The sequence below is a fragment of the Henckelia pumila genome, chromosome 3 (assembly GCF_033568475.1).
Source record: "Henckelia pumila isolate YLH828 chromosome 3, ASM3356847v2, whole genome shotgun sequence".
NCBI classification, from domain to species: Eukaryota; Viridiplantae; Streptophyta; class Magnoliopsida; order Lamiales; family Gesneriaceae; genus Henckelia; species Henckelia pumila.
This window is the reverse complement of record NC_133122.1, coordinates 37,604,614-37,628,079: the sequence shown is the minus strand read 5'-3', so window position 1 is coordinate 37,628,079 and position 23,466 is coordinate 37,604,614. Positions and strand designations below refer to the sequence as shown.

General features: G+C 39.3%; 2 protein-coding genes and 1 pseudogene across 2 annotated transcripts; 2 read left to right on the top strand and 1 right to left on the bottom strand.

The window, feature by feature from the left end:
- The first annotated feature begins 654 nt into the window (after positions 1 to 654).
- On the top strand, positions 655 to 2,241 carry LOC140888492 (uncharacterized). Its single transcript, XM_073296181.1, has 3 exons — positions 655 to 1,304; positions 1,461 to 1,650; positions 1,876 to 2,241. The coding sequence occupies exons 1-3, from the start codon at positions 655 to 657 to the stop codon at positions 2,239 to 2,241; spliced, it is 1,206 nt and encodes a 401-aa protein (XP_073152282.1).
- Positions 2,242 to 10,479: 8,238 nt separating this feature from the next.
- Positions 10,480 to 16,712, top strand: LOC140892895 (probable disease resistance protein RF9; annotated as a pseudogene).
- A 906-nt stretch (positions 16,713 to 17,618) lies between these two features.
- LOC140888491 (alpha-L-arabinofuranosidase 1-like) lies at positions 17,619 to 21,740 on the bottom strand. Its single transcript, XM_073296180.1, has 17 exons — positions 21,567 to 21,740; positions 21,295 to 21,349; positions 20,897 to 21,108; positions 20,694 to 20,815; positions 20,445 to 20,592; positions 20,157 to 20,226; positions 19,889 to 20,034; positions 19,770 to 19,815; positions 19,625 to 19,677; positions 19,400 to 19,544; positions 19,183 to 19,301; positions 19,019 to 19,090; positions 18,836 to 18,939; positions 18,486 to 18,548; positions 18,172 to 18,373; positions 17,875 to 18,021; positions 17,619 to 17,753 (listed from the first exon to the last, which is right to left on the bottom strand). Exons 1-17 carry the CDS (start codon positions 21,738 to 21,740, stop codon positions 17,619 to 17,621), a joined length of 2,013 nt encoding a protein of 670 aa, XP_073152281.1.
- Between the last annotated feature and the right edge of the window lie 1,726 nt (positions 21,741 to 23,466).

Below are 23,466 nucleotides of genomic sequence, written 5' to 3'. Positions count from 1 at the left end.
TCTGCTGTGGATATGACTACGTTGACTTGGAATGGATTCAAAGATGTGTTCTATGGGAAATATTTCACTATCAGTACCAGGACTAGACTTGCTAGAGAATTCCTGGAGCTCCGCCAAGGGAGTATGTCCATTGCTGAGTATATGAAAAAGTTTGAAAGGGGGAGGGATTTTTTGCCCATGATTTCGGGTAATGCTGCAGAGGAGTTGAATCATTTCACGGAGGGACTGAATGACACTATTCGTCGTGATGTCAGATTGAGTGGGGCACAAACGTACCGAGCAGCAGTCGATGAGGCTATGTTATCAGAGAAAGATGGGAATGATATTATCAAATAATCGCAAGCGAAAAGAGCCAGTTACCAAGGGAGAGAACAACAAGGGTCTAGTCAGAAGAGGCCGTACCAAGCCCCAGCTCAGAGGAGACCGCAGCAGCAGCAGCGCCAAAACCCCAATCAGGCGCGACCTCAGGGACAGAATCAGCCGAACGTCAATGCTCCAAGGCCGGCGAATGCACCTATCTGTCAAAAGTGTGGGAAGCCACACTCAGGTCAATGCATGCTTGGGACCAATACTTGCTTTCTTTGCAAGAAGCCAGGGCATTTCGCCAAGGATTGCCCGTAGTCAAAGGATCCTATCAGGGGAAGAGTGTTTGCTATGACTCACGATCAGGTTGACCCAGATTCTGCAATTGTCATAGGTATGATCCGTGTCACTGGTTTACCTGCTTTTGTGTTGATTGATTCAGGAGCTACGCACTCTTTTATATCTGTAAATTTTATGATAAAATTGGGGGTCTTGCCGGATGAATCTATTTCGAAATTTTGTGTGTCGTTACCCTCAAGAGAAGAACTGGAAAGTAGTAGTGTGGTAAGAAATTGCAAAGTTCAGATGCAGAGTCTAGTTTTGTGTGCAGATTTTATTGTTTTGAAAATGGTGGATTTTGATGCGATTTTTGGGATGGACTGGTTGTCTCGGCATGAGGCTATTATTGACTGCAAACGGAAAACTGTCTCATTGAAGGATCAGAACGGGAAACCGTTTGCGTTCCACACAACCTCTAAGAAGAGCGCACCAAGTATGATTTCTATAGGAACAGTCTGGCAATTATTGAGTAATGGGTGTACAGGCTTTCTTGCGAGTCTAATTGGTGATCTGGAGGTACAACGACCGAAACTTGTGGAGGTGGAAGTAGTGAAGGACTTTCCAGAAGTTTTTCCCGATGATGTTGCGGGATTGCCTCCAGTCAGGGAAGTTGAATTTGGGATAGAATTGTTGCCTAAAACTAAGCCAGCTTCTAAGGCACCGTACAGATTGGCACCGACCGAGATGAAAGAATTGAAGGATCAGTTGCAGGAATTACTGGATAAGGGGTTCATCAGACCGAGTGTATCGCCTTGGGGTGCACCGATGTTGTTCGTCAAGAAGAAAGATGGGTCAATGAGATTGTGCATTGACTACAGAGAACTGAACCGTGTTACAGTGAAGAACAGATATCCTTTGCCCAGAATAGACGACTTGTTCGACCAATTGCAAGGGGCAAAGGTGTTCTCAAAAATTGATCTGCGATCAGGTTACCATCAGCTAAAGGTAAAGGATGGAGATGTGCAGAAGACAGCATTCAGGACTCGCTATGGCCACTATGAGTTCTTGGTAATGCCGTTTGGGTTGACCAATGCACCAGCTGTGTTCATGGATTTGATGAACAGGGTGTTTCAACCTTTCTTGGATCAGTTTGTCATAGTCTTCATAGATGACATATTGATATATTCTCGCAGTAGGGAGGAGCATCGTCAGCACTTGGCTACGGTGTTGCAAATTTTGAAAGAAAAGCAACTGTATGCTAAGTACAGTAAGTGTGAATTCTGGCTGGAGCAGATTTCATTTTTGGGTTATATAGTTTCAGCTAAGGGGATTGAGGTGGATCCGTCGAAGGTGGAAGCGGTTCGTAATTGGGCTGCCCCAAAGAATGCTACAGAAATACGAAGTTTCTTGGGTTTAGCAGGCTACTACAGGAGATTTATTCAAGACTTCTCCAAGATAGCCCTACCACTAACTTCCTTAACTCGAAAAGGTGTGAAGTTTGTGTGGTCAGAACAATATGAGAAGAGTTTTACAGAATTGAAGGAAAGACTGATTTCAGCGCCAGTGCTAGCAATTCCCGAAGGCACGGGTCGCTTTGTGGTTTATACCGATTCTTCTAAGAGTGGATTAGGAGCTGTGTTGATGCAGGATGATAAGTAATAGCGTATGCATCTCGACAGCTGAAGGTCCATGAGAGGAATTACCCGACTCATGATCTTGAGTTGGCGCCAGTTGTTTTTGCTTTGAAGCTATGGAGACACTACTTGTAAGGCGAAAGGTGTCAGATTTTCACTGATCACAAAAGCCTAAAATATTTCTTCACTCAGAAGGAGTTGAATATGAGGCAGAGGAGATGGCTGGAATTAGTGAAGGACTACGACTGTGACATTAGCTACCATCCTGGTAAGGCTAATGTTGTAGCAGATGCCTTGAGTCGCAAGTCTGCAACATTGAACCAATTGACAGTGCAGCAGGAGTTGACTGCTGAATTTGCACGTATGATTTTGGAGGTATTTGAACCAATGGAGGTATGCACTCTAGCAGCTTTAACAGTAGTACCTAGTTTGCTTGAGAGAATCAGAGTAGGCCAAGCTTCTGATGAACAGTTGACGTTGTGGAGGAACAGAGATGAAGCCAAGGGTGGTACATTGTACACTGTCAAAGATGGAATTGTTCATCACCGAGGTAGAATGTGGGTGCCAGCAGTAGACTCATTGAGAGTGTAAGTCATGACTGAAGCCCATACTGTTCCATATTTCATTCATCCAGGAAGTACGAAAATGTATAAGGATCTGCAATCCTTATATTGGTGGCCAGGTATGAAGAAGGATATCGTAGAATTTGTGAGTGAATGTTTGACTTGTCAACAGGTAAAAATTGAGCATCAAAGGCCAGCGGGATTCCTAAAACCCTTGTCAATACCCACATGGAAGTGGGAAGATGTCACTATGGATTTCGTAGTAGGATTGCCAGTCTCACCGCGAAGGATGAACCCGATTTGGGTGATAGTTGACAGGTTAACTAAGTCAGCTCATTTTATTCCAGTCAGGAATAACTTCTCGATGAATCAGTATGCAGAGATGTACATTCGAGAAATTGTCAGATTGCATGGAGTTCCAGCGAGGATAGTATCTAACAGGGATCCTAAGTTCACTTCGAACTTTTGGGGAAGTTTACATAGAGGATTGGGAACAAAGCTAGCTTTCAGTACAGATTTCCACCCTCAGACAGATGGTCAGTCAGAACGAGTGATCCAAATACTCGAAGACATGTTGAGAGCTTGTATGATCGACTTTGGAGGGAATTGGGAATCGAAATTACCTTTAGTGGAGTTTACTTACAACAATAGTTATCAAGCAACTATTGGCATGGCTCCTTATGAGGCATTGTATGGGAGAAGGTGTAGAACTCCCTTGCACTGGGATGAAGTTGGAGAGAGAGCTGTTTTGGGACCAGATATAGTGACTCAAACGGTGGATGTAATAGCTAATATTAGAGACAGAATGTTGACAGCTCAAAGTCGACAGAAAAGTTACGCCGACCAGCGACGTAGAGATTTGGAGTTTGAAGTAGGTGACCATGTATTTTTAAAGGTGTCACCATGGAAAGGTGTTATGAGATTTGGAAAAAAGGGTAAATTGAGTCCAAGATATATAGGACCTTTTGAGATCCTAGAAAAAATTGGGGCTCGAGCTTACCGAGTTGCACTACCACCCAACTTGGGGGGTGTCCACAATGTCTTCCATATCTCTATGCTAAGGAAGTATGTGGCAAATCCTTCTCATGTTATCCGCCATGAGCCAGTGAAATAGACGTCAGACTTGTCCTACGAGAAGATGCCTGTTCAAATCTTGGACAGACAAGTTCGTAGGTTGAGAAACAGAGAGATTCCAATGGTGAAAGTATTATGGAGCAACCAGTTGGTTGAAGAAGCTATTTGGGAAACAGAACAAGATATGCGAGCACGCTATCCTGAACTGTTTGGTAAGTCGAATTTCGAGGACGAAATTCTTTTAAGGAGGGTAGAGTTGTAAGGTCCAAAAAGTCCACTAGCTTAATCACGATTAATTGATTTAATTATATGATTTAATGCATGTTATTTAGAATATTTAATTGTTATGTGGAATTATGTGAATTATTGGATGCCTGGAATTATGTGACTGCTATGTTATTTTTTTAAAGTTTTCAGATTGGTATTAATTTTGGGTCGTAGGTACGAATCTAGCCTTGAATTGAGTTAAAAAAAATATGTTAAATTAAGTTTAAAGGGATGCAGTGTATTTTATTAAGTGGGGGAGTAAAATTTTAAAGGATTTTTAAATGTAACTAATGGGCCGTATTGGAGCCCATTAGTCACAAAAGAAAAGCGTTCAGAAATTTTATTCTGAACTCTCATTTGAACGCTCACTTTTCTTCCTCAAAATCCCTCTCAAACGCTGCATCAAGGCTAGGGTTCTTCAGAGGCTCGAGGCTAGATCGTCCTACCGCTCAGGTTATTTTCAATCGAACCAATCCAGGCAAGTTTTTACTGTTTTTAAACCCATTCAAGAATATAGTTATTTTCAAGGTAAAACCCTAGGTGTTTGATTGATGATCCATGAATATTTTATTGAAAAATTCTATGAGTATGTTGCTTGATTGTGATACGTGAAGCATTCCTGAGGTGTTCGGTTCATGTTTATCGAGTTTTGAAAGATTTGAAGGCAATAAATGTAACGCCCTACTGTATCAAGACGGGTCTTTTCAGCGTGCTTATGTCCTCACTCACACGCACCCTGGAAAACTTCCCAGGGGGTCACCCATCCTATAATTGCCCCAAGTCAAGCACGCTTAACTTTGGAGTTTTTATGTGATAAGCTTCCGAAAAGAAGATGCACCTTCTTGATATGAATAGTACATATGAAATCTTTTAAGCCCTCCTCAACCATGTAGTCCCATACCTACACAGTCTCAGAATCCCTCTCATTCCGGCACGGGATCGGTTCATTCATGTCTCCCTCCACCTAGAAGCCTACCAGGAGCCGCTCATTGTCCGTGCAACCTCTTGGCACCGGCGATCACTCTCTGCCTCTTCAGCCCCGGGCGTCACATGCCCACCAGCTTCCGCTTGGTTCGTCCCCGAACCATACCGTACTAAGAGAGGTCGGCTCTGATACCATTTGTAACGCCCCACTGTATCAAGACGGGTCTTTTCAGCGTGCTTATGTCCTCACTCACACGCACCCTGGAAAACTTCCCAGGGGGTCACCCATCCTATAATTGCCCCAAGTCAAGCACGCTTAACTTTGGAGTTCTTATGTGATGAGCTTCCGAAAAGAAGATACATCTTCTTGATATGAATAGTACATATGAAATCTTTTAAGCCCTCCTCAACCATGTAGTCCCATACCTACACAGTCTCAGAATCCCTCTCATTCCGGCACGGGATCGGTTCATTCATGTCTCCCTCCACCTAGAAGCCTACCAGGAGCCGCTCATTGTCCGTGCAACCTCTTGGCACCGGCGATCACTCTCTGCCTCTTCAGCCCCGGGCGTCACATGCCCACCAGCTTCCGCTTGGTTCGTCCCCGAACCATACCGTACTAAGAGAGGTCGGCTCTGATACCATTTGTAACGCCCCACTGTATCAAGACGGGTCTTTTCAGCGTGCTTATGTCCTCACTCACACGCACCCTGGAAAACTTCTCAGGGGGTCACCCATCCTATAATTGCCCCAAGTCAAGCACGCTTAACTTTGGAGTTCTTATGTGATGAGCTTCCGAAAAAAAGATGCACCTTCTTGATATGAATAGTACATATGAAATCTTTTAAGTCCTCCTCAACCATGTAGTCCCATACCTACACAGTCTCAAAATCCCTCTCATTCCGGCACGGGATCGGTTCATTCATGTCTCCCTCCACCTAGAAGCCTACCAGGAGCCGCTCATTGTCCGTGCAACCACTTGGCACCGGCGATCACTCTCTGCCTCTTCAGCCCCGGGCGTCACAATAAATTAGATTTTTGGGTAAAAGTAGTTTTGAAGGTTTTGATTCAAAATCTTTGAAATGTTTGATGCATTGGTATAATTTATTTTGAGTTTATGATGTTGTAGAATGATATTTTGATGGAAAAATAGTCCCAAAGCATTGTGGATTTTGAGAAAATGCGGAAAAGATCAGTTTTCGGAAAAGGGAGACGCGACGGGGCGCCCGCGCTGCCTGGCAGTGCGCCCGCGCCTGCGTCGCGTTCATCAGCGAACAAGAGGCGCGCCCGCGCTGCTAGGAAGTGCGCCCGCGCCTGCGTCGCGTAAATCTGCGAGCAGGAGGCGCGCCCGCGCTGTTACGCAGCGCACCCGCGCTATTACGCAGCACGCCCGCGCCTACTTTGCAAGCGGACGGCGCGCCCGCGCTGGTTGAGCGCGCGCCCGCACCGCAAGTTCGAAATTCCCACCCCATTTTATGAGTTTTTGAGTCCTAAAAATCATGATTTTTATACTTTAATGTATTTTAATTATTTTTAAGAATGTTCATGAAGAATTTTAAAGTTTTCAAGGTCCGAAACGGATGGAATGCCTCGCGTGGATCAGTCAGGTTATGTATTGCATGAATATGTGATTTTCTCATGAAAGTTAACTTCTCATGAAATGTTTTGACGGATTTTAAGCATATAGCATCACGAGAAACTTTATGAGCATGTACGAGATTTATGAAAATGACATGATAAGATGAATGATATGATGCATTGAAAATATTTTGATGATTTATGCGTCTTGTGGTGATTATATGGGGTATGCACTTCGGGATGAGCTCCGAAGCGGCTATCCTAACATGGATCACGGGATGATTATACGGGGTATGCACTTCGGGTTGAGCTTCGAAGCGGCTATCCAAAGAATGAAAGTTGCGGCCTTAATGCCATATGCTTGTCTGATCAATAGAAAACTATGAATGGCTCGTTATGACGATTACCACACTACTCATACTTCATCTCCCAAAATATTTTTATGATATGGCTATATTAAAGTTATGTTTATTGAATGGGAGTTTAAGTTAATGTTTCCTTTTAAAGTTAGAAAATCCTTTTCTGCATGCTCTTGTTGAGTCTTTCGACTCACTATACTTGAATGGTGCAGGTAATGATGATGTGGATGCTTTTATTGATGATTTTGTGGGCGGACATGAAGAAGAGGCAGAGGTCGGTCCAACGGGCAATGCATGAGTGTGAATGCTTTAGAATGGAAGATGTTTTAAACCTTTTTATTTGATGAGAGGCAAACAAGTTTAAATTTTTTTTTTTAGTTGATGGCCATGTTTTGGCAAATATTTTTAGATGCTATTTTATTTTGTGTACATTTTATACGCTATTTTAATAAATAAGATGATGCTTCCGCAAAGTTTTTATTTTTACCAAATCTTTAAGTAAGTATGTTTGAGTAACGTTTTGATTGAGAAATTGGGACGTTACACCCGGTCTGTCTTTTGTTCTATGATTTTTGACATCGAGTTATAGGGAGTTCACTTTGCATGCATGTACACTCATACTCTCGTACTGAGCATTTTATGCTCACGTCTCGTACTCTGTTTCTGGACACCCTATTCCATGGGGCAGGTTTGCGATTGGACGAGGCAGGTGGATCCAAGAGGGGCTAGTCAGTGGTTGACCAGCCGGAGCTTCGTCTAGGTTTTATTTCTGTTGTTTTGGGTTGATACAGCTATTCGATCTGGTTGTATAATATTTTGGATATTGACAGATTCCTTTCCTTGGGATTGTATTATTTTAATGGTTTCCGCAGTTTAATTTTGATATATGTTTAATTAAGTTAATTGCATGCCTAAGTTCTGTTTAGTAGGTGATCCGGGTAAGGGTCGCTACAATACAGCTTCTGAAAAGCTGTGCGAAACTAGACCCAGGTGGCCACTTCTCTCACCGAAATAAAGGGTGCAGAAGTAAACCTCCACCACCTACGGGCACGTCCATCCAGAAGATAACCCAGTGTTTCCATCTTTTGCTCCTCGGTGCAGTGCAATGTCTGAAAGGTCATCTCCATGTGGTCTAACCAGTTCTCCGCATCCTCCGGAGACTCGCCTCCAACCAGGGTCTTAGGACCCATCTGCAAGAATCGGCGCACACTGAAACGGTCCTCATCACGACGACGATGATGGCGTTCCTGACGACGCTCCCAGTCGGCATCGCCCCAACGTCCACCAATACTGCCGTGAGAACTCTGATCATCCCTATCTTCCATCTACAAAAATTACCTCGCGGTTAACTTATGCATAATCTAAATTCCAAAAATACTTTGCATACTCTGATACCATAAATGTAGTGACTCTTACCTGGATCACCTACTAACAAAACTTAGGCATGCAATTAACTTAATTAAATAGATATCAGAACTAAACTGCGGAAACCATAAACAAAAGTACAATCCCAAGAAAAGAAATTTGTAAATACCCAAATATAATACAACCAAATCGAACGTTGTATCAATCCAATAACAACATAAAATAAACCTAGACGAAGCTCTAACTGGTCAACCACTGCCTAGCCCCTCTTGGATCTACCCGTCTCGTCCAATCGCAAACCTGCCCCATGAAATAGGGTGTTCAGAAACACAGAGTACGAGACGTGAGCATAAAACACTCAGCACGAATGAGTATACATGAATTCAAGTGAATCGCCTACTGACTAGAGGTCAAGAATCTGATACAAAGACAGACCGGGCCCTGGTATGTAGCACGTTGTGCCGTCGCTTCAGGAGGTGGCTCACATACCGAGTAAATATGGATACGCCGGATCCAAATTGATGGAAGTCCATCCACTAATAGGATATGGTACAACCCTACTAATAGACATCTCGAAGGAGATAACAGCAAGATGCAAATGTATGCAGCATAAAATCATGGCATATAAATCATGCAGTTACATAATACATGCATACTCAGTCAGGATATCTCGAACAGTACTTTCGTACCTCAAATACTAGGCAAATACTACCAGCTCTAGGTCCACGCCTAAAATCCGCACTATACTGCCAAATGATACTAATATCATTATAGTGCCCTAAAAGCCTTAACTAAGCTAAAGCATACTCCTAAATATTTTTAGGAAGAAAAAGTTATATCTTCGTCCGTCGTTAGCCCTTTGCTGTCAAATGCCTCAAAACTAGGCCGCAGCTTCACTACAACGCCTGGACTGCTATGCCACTTCCGGATTCCCGATAGGACGCCTAGAACGCCCTAGATCTGAGTTAGAAGGCTGAAGAAACGAGAGAGAAGAGGTGATTGGTGCGTCTAAATCTGAATCTCGGCCCTCCTATTTATAGACGGAGTTCGGAGCGTCCGAAATGGACTTCGGAGCGTCCGAACACGATCGGAACGTCCGAACTGGGCTTTGGAGCGTCCGAACCCAAAATGCGTCACTGCTTACGTCAGCCAAAATGATGTCATCCATGACGACTGTCGGCAACACGATCGGAGCATCCGAACTGCCTTCGGACCATCCGAACTTGACGCATCGGCTCCAAGATACCCCATGAACAAGAGTTTATTAATTTGCTTCAAGAGCTTAATCCTCCGTTGATCTGATTTATTACTAGCACCTCTAATATTTCAAATTAGACAATTCATAAAGAAATAACGGTGTTACCTTCCTGGATATTTAAAGAGTTACCTCTCGATTTTGCCGGCACGGATTTGTTTCTTTTCGGGGGTCTCCCACGACCTCTCTTGATAGGGATATCCATAGAAGGATCCTGCACGGCGCCCATATCAATATTTTCAATAAATTCGAGAGATTTTAACAGAGAATGGTCCGGGCCTGTATCTAGGGCCATCGTATCCAAAACCGAGAGCTTAGTTTCATCTCGTTGCGCCACGCCACTAAATCGAACAGGAATCAATATCTGTGATCCAGCATGATCTAGTGGATTCTCGGGGTCATTCCACCCTACATACAAAAAAATACATAATAACTTATTTTAAAGTGTGCAAATACTTATATTTAAATGAGTGCTAAATTTTATTTTATGTTATATTTTCATGATGAAAATATTATAAATTTTAATTCAAACATTATCAATTATCATGTTAAAAATATATTGTTTAAATTTTATTCATTGACAAAAAAACTTCACGGTACTCATTGAATTCGAAAATATGATATGAAGAAATTGTTAAAAATAATATTATATTAATAATAATATTTAATTTTATAGGCATTATTTAAATTAATATTGCTTCAAATTAAATAAATTTAACCCACAGTTGTGCAAAACAAATTGAAAAAAAAGAAAAAAAAGAAAAAGAAGGAAACTTGGCGTTGAAACGAAAGGCCAAAAACGAATTGAAAAAAAAAAAAAGAAAAAGAAAAATAAGGAAACGGCGCCGTTTGGTGCAAAGAACCATGTGCTGTGTTGGTCGATCCGTGCCCCCTACAACTGGGTCTTTGAAGATTCTTCAAATTTTGGAATAAATTCTCGGCTTCCGAGCGAATTGATTGATTTTTCTTACCTTTCGGGCGCAAGATTCTCTTCAGTTTCTAGTATTTTGGGGTATGTGGAAATGATAATGATTTTGATTGGTTTTGTTTACGTGGGTACTTGAGAGATTCAGCTAAGTTGTGGTGAAAAAGAAGAAAAAAGAAAGAAAGAACTAGAAAAAGGAGAGAAGAGAAACTACACATGACACAGGTCCCGGTGGAGATACCGGAAACGGTGTCGGGTTCCGGAGGTTCACGTCGGTTTGTAGACCTCCGAGGGGTCCAATGGCGCGTAGATTTGGGGATTTTACCATCTTCTCCTTCTTCATCCATCGATGACCTTCGCCGGGTTACGGCCAATTCTCGTAGAAGGTGATTCTTTTGTTTGTTTTCTTGTATTTGACCCGATGTAGTTTTGGCAAGTTTAAGGTTCTGCGTTGCTTTCCAGCTTGTTTCTGCTTTTTGTTTCATTCGTGTATGTTTTTCTGTACACATTAAAAAGTGGACAGTTTATAAAACGAATTCTCAGATTTGATTTATTATTTAGGTACGCTGCTTTAAGGAGACAACTTCTGGTTGATACCCATGTCCCAAAAGATGGAAGCAATTCTCCCGATCTTGTCATGGACAATCCCCTTTCGCAAAACCCAGGTCTGATTTCATTTTATTTCAAGAAAAACTATAGATTTTTGACTACCCCCTTTCACAAATCCCTGCCGATGTCTGTTATTGACTTATTGCTACTCAATCTTTTGACATATACCAGCTTCTGATATATCATGTGTGTGTAATTTGATACAGAGTTTCTTACCCGATTTACCAGTTCTCTTGTCAAGAACCTCATAGAGTGATTGCTGAGAGGCCTATTTTCTTTGTCAGAAACTCAAATTGCTGTATGTTAAGCATTTAAGCTATGTTATTGGTACTGCAGACAGCATGTGGGGTCGCTTTTTCAAGAATGCGGAATTGGAGAGAATGATTGATCAGGATTTGGCACGGTTGTATCCAGAAAGAGGCAGCTATTTCCAGAGTAGTGAATGCCAAGGCATGTTGAGGCGAATGCTGTTGCTTTGGTGCCTTAGACATCCAGAGTATGGTTACAGACAAGGTAGAATTATTTGCATGTTTTTTTGTTCCGGTTTGATCCCAATCAAATTGATCAACTTTTTCTCAAAAGCTCTCAATTCTCTATAGGTTGTCTTCTTAAAGTTCTAAAGTTTAACTATTTTTCATCTCTAACAATTTTCTCCATTTTGTTTCTACAGGGATGCACGAACTATTGGCTCCACTTTTGTATGTTCTTCATGTTGATGTCGAACGCCTCTCGGAAGTGAGAAAAGCTCATGAAGATCACTTTGCTGATAAATTTGATAGCTTTTCATTTCATGAAAATGACTTGACTTATAAGTTTGATTTTAAGAAATTCTCTGAATCCTCCGAAAATTGGAACGGGTTCGAAAAGAATTCTGGAAAATCTGGTAGTCCCAGTGAACGTGATCCAGAGATACAAACCATTGTGTTATTAACCGATGCCTATGGAGCAGAAGGTGACCTTGGAATCGTAATATCAGATAAATTTATGGAACACGACGCTTATTCTATGTTTGATGCCTTAATGAATGGTGCTGGAGGTGTCGTTGCCATGGCTGAGTTTTTCTCTCCTTTAACTTTTAGCCGTGCCAATACCGGAATTCCACCGGTGATTGAAGCTTCTGGTTCGCTATATCATTTACTTTCCGTTGTCGATTCATCTCTTCATAGCCATCTTATTGAATTAGGGGTTGAACCCCAATATTTTGCTCTCCGCTGGCTACGAGTGCTATTTGGACGCGAATTTTATCTGGAAGACCTTCTGGTCATCTGGGACGAAATTTTTTCCCATGAAAATGCTAAGTTTATTAAAGCGACTGACTCTAATGAAGAATCTTATTCTGGAGTCCTCTGCTCGTCAAGGGGGGATTCATTTCTGCTTTTGCGGTTTCCATGATGCTTAATTTGAGATCTTCATTGCTTGCCACTAATAATGCTACCACCTGTCTTCAAAGATTATTGAATTTTTCTGATACTGTAAATCTTGTGAAACTTATAAAAAAGGCAAAATCCTTGCAAGGACTGGCAGTAGAAGCAAACAAATCGAATTCCCTGATTATTCATTCTGGATTACATGATTCAAGAAAGTCTACGAACCACAGGGGTCATAGCCTTTCTCTAGATCTGGCTGCTTCTCCTCAAACGTCTCTGAATATGGTGCCAGTAAAGGTAATATATTATGTTTTTTTTTATAAAAAAAAAACAACAATTGAAATGAATTATTATGTTTGTAACAATTAAATTGAAAAAACATTTGTACAGATAATATAGGATTGAGAAAGATAATATACTCGTTGTATTAGATTTTACGAGGCGCCTTCAAAATGAAGGGATGGCTTAATCCACCGACCGATGAATCCACTGGAGAAACGAACAAGGCGCCAAAGCCTCCTTTGGTTGTTGAGGCATCGACTCACGAAAGTTCTATAGTTGGATTCTATGAACAGTTTTCACAAATTAAGAATTGGCTGACTGATTCAACTCATGATCGACTCCAAGTCTTGAACATTGTCGGGATGGCTGGGATCGGCAAGACTACTCTCGCGAGAATTTTGTTTGAGCCGGCAGCTACTGATTACAAGTTCAAAATTCATGTTTGGGCATCACCGTCTGTATCTCGAACAAATAATGTGCAAACAGTGATCAGGGGCATTCTAGATTCCATAAGACCCAAGGAAGATGAAGTACTGGATGACAAGAGCATTGAACAATTAACAGGTATTCTACACAGAAGTTTGAAGGGTATGAGGTACCTCATTGTGTTGGATGATGTGTGGGATATCCAGCTCTGGGATGATATCAAAACATCGTTTCCTGATGACTACACAAGGAGCCGAATCATTTTGACGACTAGGCTAACGGAGATGGATTTTGAAGACCAGTTGTGCAGGACTCATCGCATGAGGCTTCTTACGCCCAACTATAGCTGGACTCTTTTTTGTATGAAGGTGTTTGGCGAAGAAAAATGCCCACAAGAGCTTAAGTATGATGCAAAACATATTTCAGGGAATTGTGGAGGACTTCCCCTAGCAATTGTTGTGATTGGTGGTCTCCTCTCCAAAGTTAGTAGGAATAAAGATGACTGGCAGCTTATAGCAAGTTCTACGAACTCAATGGTGACTTCAACGGAAGAACTGAAGGAGATTTTGTCCTTGGGCTATAAGTACTTGCCACTTCACCTGAGAGCATGCTTTCGTTACATGATAATCTTCTTGGTGGAAGATTATGAGCTGGCAGTCGCTCGACTCGTGAGGCTTTGGATTGATGAGGGACTGGTGGACCAACTTGGTTCTAAGAGTCTCGAAGAGGTGGTTGATGAGTATTTGAAAGATCTAATTGACAGAGGTCTCGTTATGGTATGCAAGCGAAATGAAAATGGTGATGCTGAAACGTGTGGCATTTCTAGTATCTGGAAGGACTACTTCATGGCTGAGAACCCAGACATTCTTCAGGTAACACAACATAACAAATTATCAGTTAGAGATCAAATGAAATCGTTCTATATATTGATCTTACATGTCAAAATGTTCGAAAGAAAAATATCAATGGCTTACCATCTTTTCAAAATGCAGTGCTAGTTCAACATGATCAGAACTATAGCAAGAAATATTTATGATTCTTTCCCTTTCCTGAAACTGAATATGGCTTTGTGGCATTTGTTGTCTGTTGAATATATTATAGTTGCAGAATAAAGCTTGGAGATTATTGTTTAAATCGAAAGATCACGTGTTAGATCATTCTGTTAAAGTTTAATTTTTTCAATTATGAACGATGGGCTCGATTTAAATTTTTTTAGTACCATCTTTTGTGACAGATTTTACTCTCGAAATCAAATCAAAGCACCACACCAAAAGAGGGCATGGAAGATCTTCCAAGAACCTATAGCGAAGGTGTTTCCATGAAAGTTGAGGAAGAGCAAAAGGGGGAAATTAAACTGGCGAAAAGTTTAGACATATCGATGGACATATTGTTTAATAACAGATACACGAAGGACTGCATTAGATATTGTTCATTATTTCCAACCACATTCGAATTCACTAAGGACATTCTAGTTTCGCTATGGATAGCCCAAGGGTGGACAACAGCAGGAAACGATGCATTCATCGAGGAAGCTTGCATTCAGTGCTTTGATATATTGTTGAAGGGCAGATACATTGTTCCCACGGGGTATGATCCTCATGGTGATAGGATAAAATACAAGGTTGGTGAAGAGATGGATGCATTCCTTCAAGATCATCTCATACGACCTCAGTTTTCAAAAGAATTGGATGGTAATTACATCGAGGACTTCAAACTTCAACATTTGTCCTTGTCCTTTAAGGATATTGGCCAAATCAATTTTCAGATCATAAAAAATTTGAATCGTCTACAGACTCTCATAATTCATGGTTGCTACGGTTTTAAAGCAACACACTTACCTTTTGATCTGTTTTCGGGAGCTAAAGTCATTGAGGATCTTAAGTATAAGTCATACTGATGTGGTGGAATTGCCAAGTTCTATTGAATGTTCAAAGGAGTTGCGATATCTTGATATGTCTGAGACACCTATTAGATGGTTGCCCGAGTCGATATGCAATCTCAGCAATTTGCAGACTTTAGAACTTGATAATTGTTTAGGCCTCATTCGTCTGCCTAAACGCGTGAAACAGTTGATTAACCTGCGTCATTTGATTCTAGACATCCCTCGCCAGTTGCAATCAATGCCGGAAGGTCTCGGAAAGTTGTCCAAGTTACGCACTTTAAGGGCATTTTTCGTTGGCGAAGAAGATGGCTATACCATAAATGAGTTGAAGCAAATGAATAAATTGAGTGGATCACTTCGGATTTTGAAACTTGAAAACATTAAAACCCCTGAGCAGGCTGCAGATGCTTCTCTTTGCAGCAAACAAGACCTCAAAAAGATTGAATTGCAGTGGAGTGATTTACAAGATGAGATTAATCGAGATGAAGAGGAAATACTAACACGTCTCGAGCCACCGTTGGGTATCCAGGAGCTAAAAATACTCTATTACAGCGGAGGAAAACTTCCTAGTTGGATAGGCAATCCATCTTTTAGTGAAATGGTTAGTATTACCCTCCACAAGTGTAGATACTGCACCAGCCTTCCGTTTCTTGGACAATTGCCATCTCTAAAATTCCTCAATATCATTGGAATGGATGAGGTGAAAGATGTCAACAAACTCTTTTGTGGGGGAAAAGGTATTAATCAGCATCAACCCTCGTTTCCAGCGCTCGACAAGCTGACACTCGATTCCATGCCCGAATTGGAAATATGGACGACAGAAATAAGAATAGGAGACTTTCCCTGTCTCATGAATCTCACTATTGAGTCTTGTCCGAAAATCAACTGTCTTCCTAGTCTCTCGAATTTGAAATCTCTAATGCATATGGAAATAAGCTACTGCCCGGAGCTATCATGTTTGCCTGATGGGAGACTGCCATCAACGCTTGAATCTTTGATGATCAGAGATTCTCCGAAGTTAAATGAGCGCTGCAGTAACAGTCAAGGTGAAGATTGGCCCAAGATTGCTCATGTACCTATTTTTTATATCGACAATATGGAGGTTCACACGAAATAGTTCAGAATTACACTTCGAACGAGATGCTCGGATTAGTCTTTCTCCAGGAGCAAAGGTAGATTTTATATTTCACCTTACCTCAGTCCAGATTCAGTTATAGAGAGATCTTAGAATACTCGGATATGCAATTTAGATTGATGATCAATGATGTTGGTTTTTTGAATTATCAAAAAATTATGTAATTCGACCAGCGACACCACCTTGAATAAAACTACTGATTCAAGTGCTGACCAAATTTTCACATTCTTGTAGGAGATACTTGTGTTTGATTCCCTCTGATGCTTGCAGCAGGAGTTGTATCAGAATGTTAAGAGTTAAAAGACAATAAAATCACAGCATTCTCTGCCAGCAGCTACAAAGAACAACCACAAAAATAGATACAAGCCGATCTGTATCAGTATCATATGATGATGCATGTGTTGGAAGGTACACTGACTGACTGATTCGTTCACTTTTGTAACAGCACATAACAAATAAATCTTATTATAGGTTGGCTTGTTTTATTCTGCCCTTGGCCTAGATATGATCTCTCTTTCGTAACATCGTTGGATCACGTGGGTCCGTCACAATTTGGGAAATGAATGCTTAAGATATCATGTGGACATAGAAATACCCTACTCGATGATAATAGCAGTGATGAAATTCTAGGTTGCTGCTGCTCTGGTAACTATCTTGTTTCCGCTTTGCTTTCCTTTTCCCTGTATAGAAATATATCAGATATTCGTCTCGATAATCAGCCTATAATATTTTAAATTGTGTAATTACACTGCGTGTTGTGTATATTGTAGGCTTATGGTTTTCTCGAATAATTCCTTTTTTCTTTTTCATACAACTCCATTTTGAATTGTAAATTTTATCGATCCCCCCTCTATTATAAGTTCAAACTATTATTTTTAAGAATACAAATAATCTTAATTGTATTATTATACGAAATAAAATAACATTTCAAAAATCACTACATTCACATCATGAAGTATATATATGAGAAATAAATTAAATGATATTAAAAAATCACTACATTCACATCATAAGTAATTTTTTGCGATAAGATGGATGCTTTCAATTTTTTGACGATAGGTTTTATAAAATATTTATATTGAAAAAATCCTAAAAAATTTATTTATGTTAAACTGAATTATATCAAAACTTATGCGCATCCTTGTACACAATACAATACAATACATTTCATTTTTTTTAATCAAAGTATCAAACTAACAAAAACTAAAACTAGATTAATTGAAAATAGCTCTTTCAAAACTGAATTCTCATATATTTTCCTATATTGATCTCAAAATAATTAGGGATCTCAGTATATATGAAATCTATTAACACACCATCACATTTGAATCGCAGTGTTTATTATAGACATAAACATAGAACAGCAGCATGTAATATCATCAGTACGAGGATCACAGAACAGAATCAAATCCTACAATCCGACTGTTTGGGTATATTGGCAAATCGATGGATGTTAAAGATCGCGGAGAAAGCATGATATCCATCTCCTCCGCAGCATCTTCTAGTAAACTTTTCACAGGCACAATCTGCACAAAGACAAAACATAGAACTAGAGATTAGCATTTGTATGTGCAGGGGCGGAGTCAGAAATTTTAAGCACAAAAGAACCATGTTATTTATTCGACTATGATAGGGGTGTTAGAGTACCTTATTGGGATGTTCGAAAGAATTCTCATCCATATCATCTGCAGATGTTAATTCGGTCTTGATCCATCCTTGTGACTGTATCGAGTTCAGCTCCAATCCATCTATAGATATTTGAAGAGTCACCCTTTTTCTCCCATAATTAACCACCTGCAGTATTAAAGCGCCCCCTTGTATTAGTATTCAACATTAAATTATATACTAGTTTCTCAATTTGATATATATACAATCAACTTAAACCCATGCCACATGCATGGTGTACTACTAGTAATGGTGGAAAAAGGAAATGAACATACATACCTTCACTCTTAAGTACTTGTTGTTGTCCTCTGTATTCGTCCACATAATCGCGGAAGCAACGAGAAAACTCTCCACGCCAGCTTGAAGCGTTGCATTAAGAAGAGTTGCGCCGCCGTTTGATTCCTTGAAGAAATGTTGCATCCAATAACTAGGAGTTCCGTACACCTTGGATGAGTTGAAGACGATGGCATCAGTTTTCCACCTAAACGCATGCAAAAGCGAAATGTTTTCGGCTCAGAAACAGATCACAAGTAAAGAATATTATAAAGAAGTTGTCGACAAACCAAGAAATTAGGGGAACAAAACAAACTTACTTTGTGTCATCTGGATTCTCCAATACTAGCATTGGTGCGTAGCATGCCATTTCGACTACATCACTGCATTGTACGTAGGAGCGAATGTCAAGCATTCATCAATATCAAGCGCACACACACATATATATGTATCAGAAGCATAATATCAACCAGCTCGTAAGAAAAAGACTATTGAGGGGTCGGAAAGATTACGCCATATGTCATTAGACTTGCAAGAGTTTAACAATAGATCATGAGGTTTTTTAGGTCTACTAGCATGTGGACAAGTTAAAAACCCAAAAACCGACCAGGGTATAATCATCTATTTTTACTTTTTTTAGCAAATAAAAGTTTGAAAAGCGTGAAAATACCAGTTCCTTTCAAGCCCGATAACAAATCCGGCTTCAGCCAGAGCTGCTAAGAGACTACCCTTGCCAACTTCATCTCCGTTCACAGCATATTCACTCACAAAAGCCTGCACCATTTACAATGCAAGTTAAAGATTCATTATTTACTAAACCTATTGACAAATCTTATAGGAATGTGTTTAGAACCTTTGGACCTCCTCGTGGCGCTTTATCAAATTTTCTAGCTTGTTCAAACACAACGTTTGCATGATCGTAAAGCTGGTAGCATAAAATACATGATTATTTTGTTTGCCGAAAACCGAAGTATGTCTCAAGTGCTTGAAAAGAGAGTTTATGTTCTTAAATCTCACGTGATAGTCATAATAATGAGCTGGGAGATCCAATACTTCAGAAGAGTAATCACAGTTGGATATTATTTTGATGTCCGGATATGCACGACTAATAGCGTCATAGAACTTGAGGTAGCTACCTATATATCATCAGAAAATAAGAGAAATTATGTAAAAATATTGCTTTACTAAAACTTAGATTAAATAACGCAAGCATCATCTACAAAATAATTCCTACCTTTGTAATCTTGCCTCTCACAATCCTCATTCCCCACTGCAACATATCTCAGATCAAAGGGTTCGGGGTGTCCCAGTGATGCTCGAACAGAACCCCATTTTGACTTAGGACTTCCCTTCGCAAACTCAATCCCATCCAGAATCTCCTGCATTTTACGCGAAACTTTTTGTAGGCTAATGCAATAAAAAGTAACATATATATCTAAAGCAAACCGAAATGCCATACATGTATGAAAGGTAGGAGGGCAGAAGGATCAACATGGTCATTGTGACTAATTCCTGAATCATCAGACATGACAAGAAGAGAAAAGGTGAGTCAAAAATCAATAGAGCATGTTCCAAGGGAGATTTAAATGTAGCACGAAAACTACCGTTGTTGAACACCCATATAGGTAATGCGTCCAAGTCCTCAGCAAGCTGCAGAAAAGTGGTGAAAAGAGGAAATTAGGATACGTGCTTATCAAATGTGAGGAAAATTGCTGATATACACCTGTAGATATTCAAGGTGACCGAGCCCCTCATCGGTCCAGTATTTCCAGACATCACCAAAATGACCAGGTCTCTCCTCCCACGGCCCGATAGTTTCTTTCCAGCGGTATGCATTTCGTAACCAATCACCTTCAACAAAGCAACCACCTAACATATGGATATCAAGCACGTTAGATCTACGTTAACGTTATCGCGGTAGTCACACACATCAGCACAAAATACTTGGAAATATAAATATAATGCATGTAGTGAAGGCATTATAGCAATACCTGGAAACCTTAAAAATCCAGGGTTTAAATCTTTCAGCATCTTAAAAAGATCCTTGCGAAATCCATGCCCCTGTTTCCAGAGACAGAACAGAAAATTATATTTGTTTAGTCGTTTTGAGAGCATATAAGAACATATTAAATAGTTTCACTGAATTCTTAACTTTGAAAAGCACAGAAACAAAAGAGATGGAATGATAATTGGCAGTATTATGCTCAAGAGAGTGTTCATAATTCAAGTAAAACTATTCAATCAACTACGAATAGAAATTTATCGCGAAATACATTTACCTTATGTGTATCTACAGGCATCAGTGATACTTGATCAAACCATATGACACCTTTACCGGTTGTGGTCAGTTGAAGCCTCGAGCGTGCATCTGTCCCTTTTGCTTTCATCGACACCTCCACCTTTGTCCAATTTGAAACATCAGAAGCTCTGCAAGACCATATATGACACACAAGTTTGTCCAAATGAGGCTTTCATAAATTGAAAACTATACATTGAGAGGCTATAAGTGGTGAGCCATCAATTCTCACTTAATGTTAGCAGTAGCCAGTGTCTTCGGTTCAATTGACCCAACCAATGATGCAGTAATGTTAACTGACTGTGATGCACGAACATAAAGAACCAACTTATAAGTCTTCCCTAGTTCAATATTCTGCAATAGAGATCACGACACAGTTGGCAAACAATCAGCGAAAGACGAGGATCATTTAGACCATTAGTAATAAACTCTTACCATTCCCCAGAAGCCAGGATTGAAAATGCCAACTCCTCCATCTGGACACGTTTCGGGGCCATCATGGTCACATAGCACATCCATTCGTAGTGCAATTTTGTTTCGATCAAAGCACGATGAACGTTCAGTTGATACTATTACATATGAGTCATCCCCAATAACAGACCAAGGATCAATATTTGAAGGAGTGTTGGAACCACCAGCTTCAAATCCTGCAGTTAAATTACGTCCCATTAACAGTCTACCATCTAAAAGAATCCCTTTTTAATACACCATGACTATTTCTTCAAATCATCAGAGCCAATAGTCGAAAACTAGAAAAGAAAGTAAAAGTAGTTTAAAGAGTTATTGTCACATATAAAGTAATGCGTGAAGAACACAAGGAAATTCTTGCTGACCTCTGTTGCAGACAAGTTCGGCCCAAAGTCCTCCAGCTCCACCATTAGTAATCTCCTGGAATATCAAAGAGTAGCATGATGCAGGCTCAATACACTATAAGCAGAAGCAGCATGGCTAAATAATTTTTTTTCTGGGCAAATGTCTTATAAAATAACACAAACTTAAAGAATGCATCTCATTCGCAAATTTAAGAGGCACAGCCAACATCCCGCGATTAAGGGAGCATAATAACAACGTCGATTATATTTTGTCCATGGATGATTAATCTAACCTCGAAAAATATACCAAACATTGTCTTTGGTATCTCCCTTGCTGATGCTTCTGAGGCATTTATAAAAAGTGCAACATTGTGGTTTGTTTCATTTCTCGAAGCGGAAGATTGACATATAACAGTCAGCAAAATGAAAAGCAGAAGAATACTGCTCGAGGGGGTATTTGCATCCATTTCGTCCTAAACGCATCCAGAGCTTATGCTACCTATTTATAAACTAACAGCAATGCTTGCTCAGTTGTCCTTATCAATAAACAGGGAACAAAGCGAGTCAATTGATAGAAGAAAAGTACAAAGTATGAACGGAGAGCTTATCTTTTACAACAAACTTCTGTCTTATTTCACGCTAGAAAGCATTTTGCCTGGATGGTGAACTTACCAAACTTGCATAAATCCAAAATGTCTACATTTTTCTTCTATCACTAAGTTACTTTGAAATGGATATTATTCAAGAACTTTATCAATACGTGTATAACTTGCTCATGCATATAAAACGAGAGCAACCAAAATAATTCTTGATCTTACAAACGAAACATTCCTTCTTGCAATAACTTGTCGAATATTCGATTGAATCTACGGCTCTTTCATTTCCTGATTTCTACACAGAAGATTACATTTGATTGTATGAAACTGTTCTCAGTATCTTTTTTTTTTTCTGGAAAACTTTGGGTGACAAATTACAAGATGGAATTTACCAGTAACTAGTGAATGATAAAACAATAAGCCGTTCAAGTAGGCCTAATCAACACTTAAAGACACAATCCATAATGCATTTTAATTCATTCTGAAATCTCCTTTTTAAGTTTATGATCAATCAGTTCTTCCTATTTGGGAATCAAGGAGCATGGAAAATTTTCTTTGAATATCATCAGCCCACTTTCATCTTTTAGGTAATTGACCATCATGTAAAGATTTTTCTATTTTTAGACAACTCCATCATTTCACAAATTGCAATCACTTACAAGGCGTTTAGATACAGAAGCTTTTCGAAATTTAAAGATTCATGTTATAACTCTTGCTTAGACAATACTTAAATAAAATTCGCTATTAAAATTATATAAAAAAAGTAAAATAAAATCATGAAAAACATATAAATTAACTTACGTTTTAATTTCTATTATTTTATCTAATTTAAAATAAAATATTCTCTCTACCAAGAAATTATATTTTAATTCTTGTCGATAAAATTTTGTTTACTTTTATCATTCTTTACACACTATTAAAATTATTTTGCATTCTTGTAGGAGATACTTGTGTTTGATTTCTCAAAATTGAAGACAATAAATTACAGCATTCTCTGCCAGCTACAAAGAACAACCCCAAAAAAGATACTTGTGTCCTAACAAATTTATTTATGTTATCCAACCAAAAACCCCCAAAAAAAAAAATTTATGCATTATTATTTTTTTCCTACACTGTAATTACTTTTTTTTAGCACATTGTAATTACTTTTGAAATGTTAGTTTATTAAAAATATTTAAATAATTTAAAATATTTTTTTTTACTTTTTAACTGAAAAATTTCAAAACTTAATTAAACGCATCCTTGTACACATACGACTTATTTTAATTTACATCAAACTAACAAAAACTAGATTAATTGATCATAGCTTTCAAAGCTGAATTCTCATAAATCGGTGTTAATAAAATAACTTCTACCAAGAGATTAAATTGTTTCGTAAATTAATTCTTTAATTAATTAAATCAATGACTATATGAAATAATTTCACCGATAATTTATCGTGTATATCTATCTAATTATAAAAATACACCATTTAGTCAATAAATAAATGTATTGAAATTTAACATAATTTAAATCAAATTGATCAAGGATATTGTGGTAACAACAGTCGCGCATTTTGGTATTTAGAGTTGTTGGATATGGGATTTGGAAAAATTAA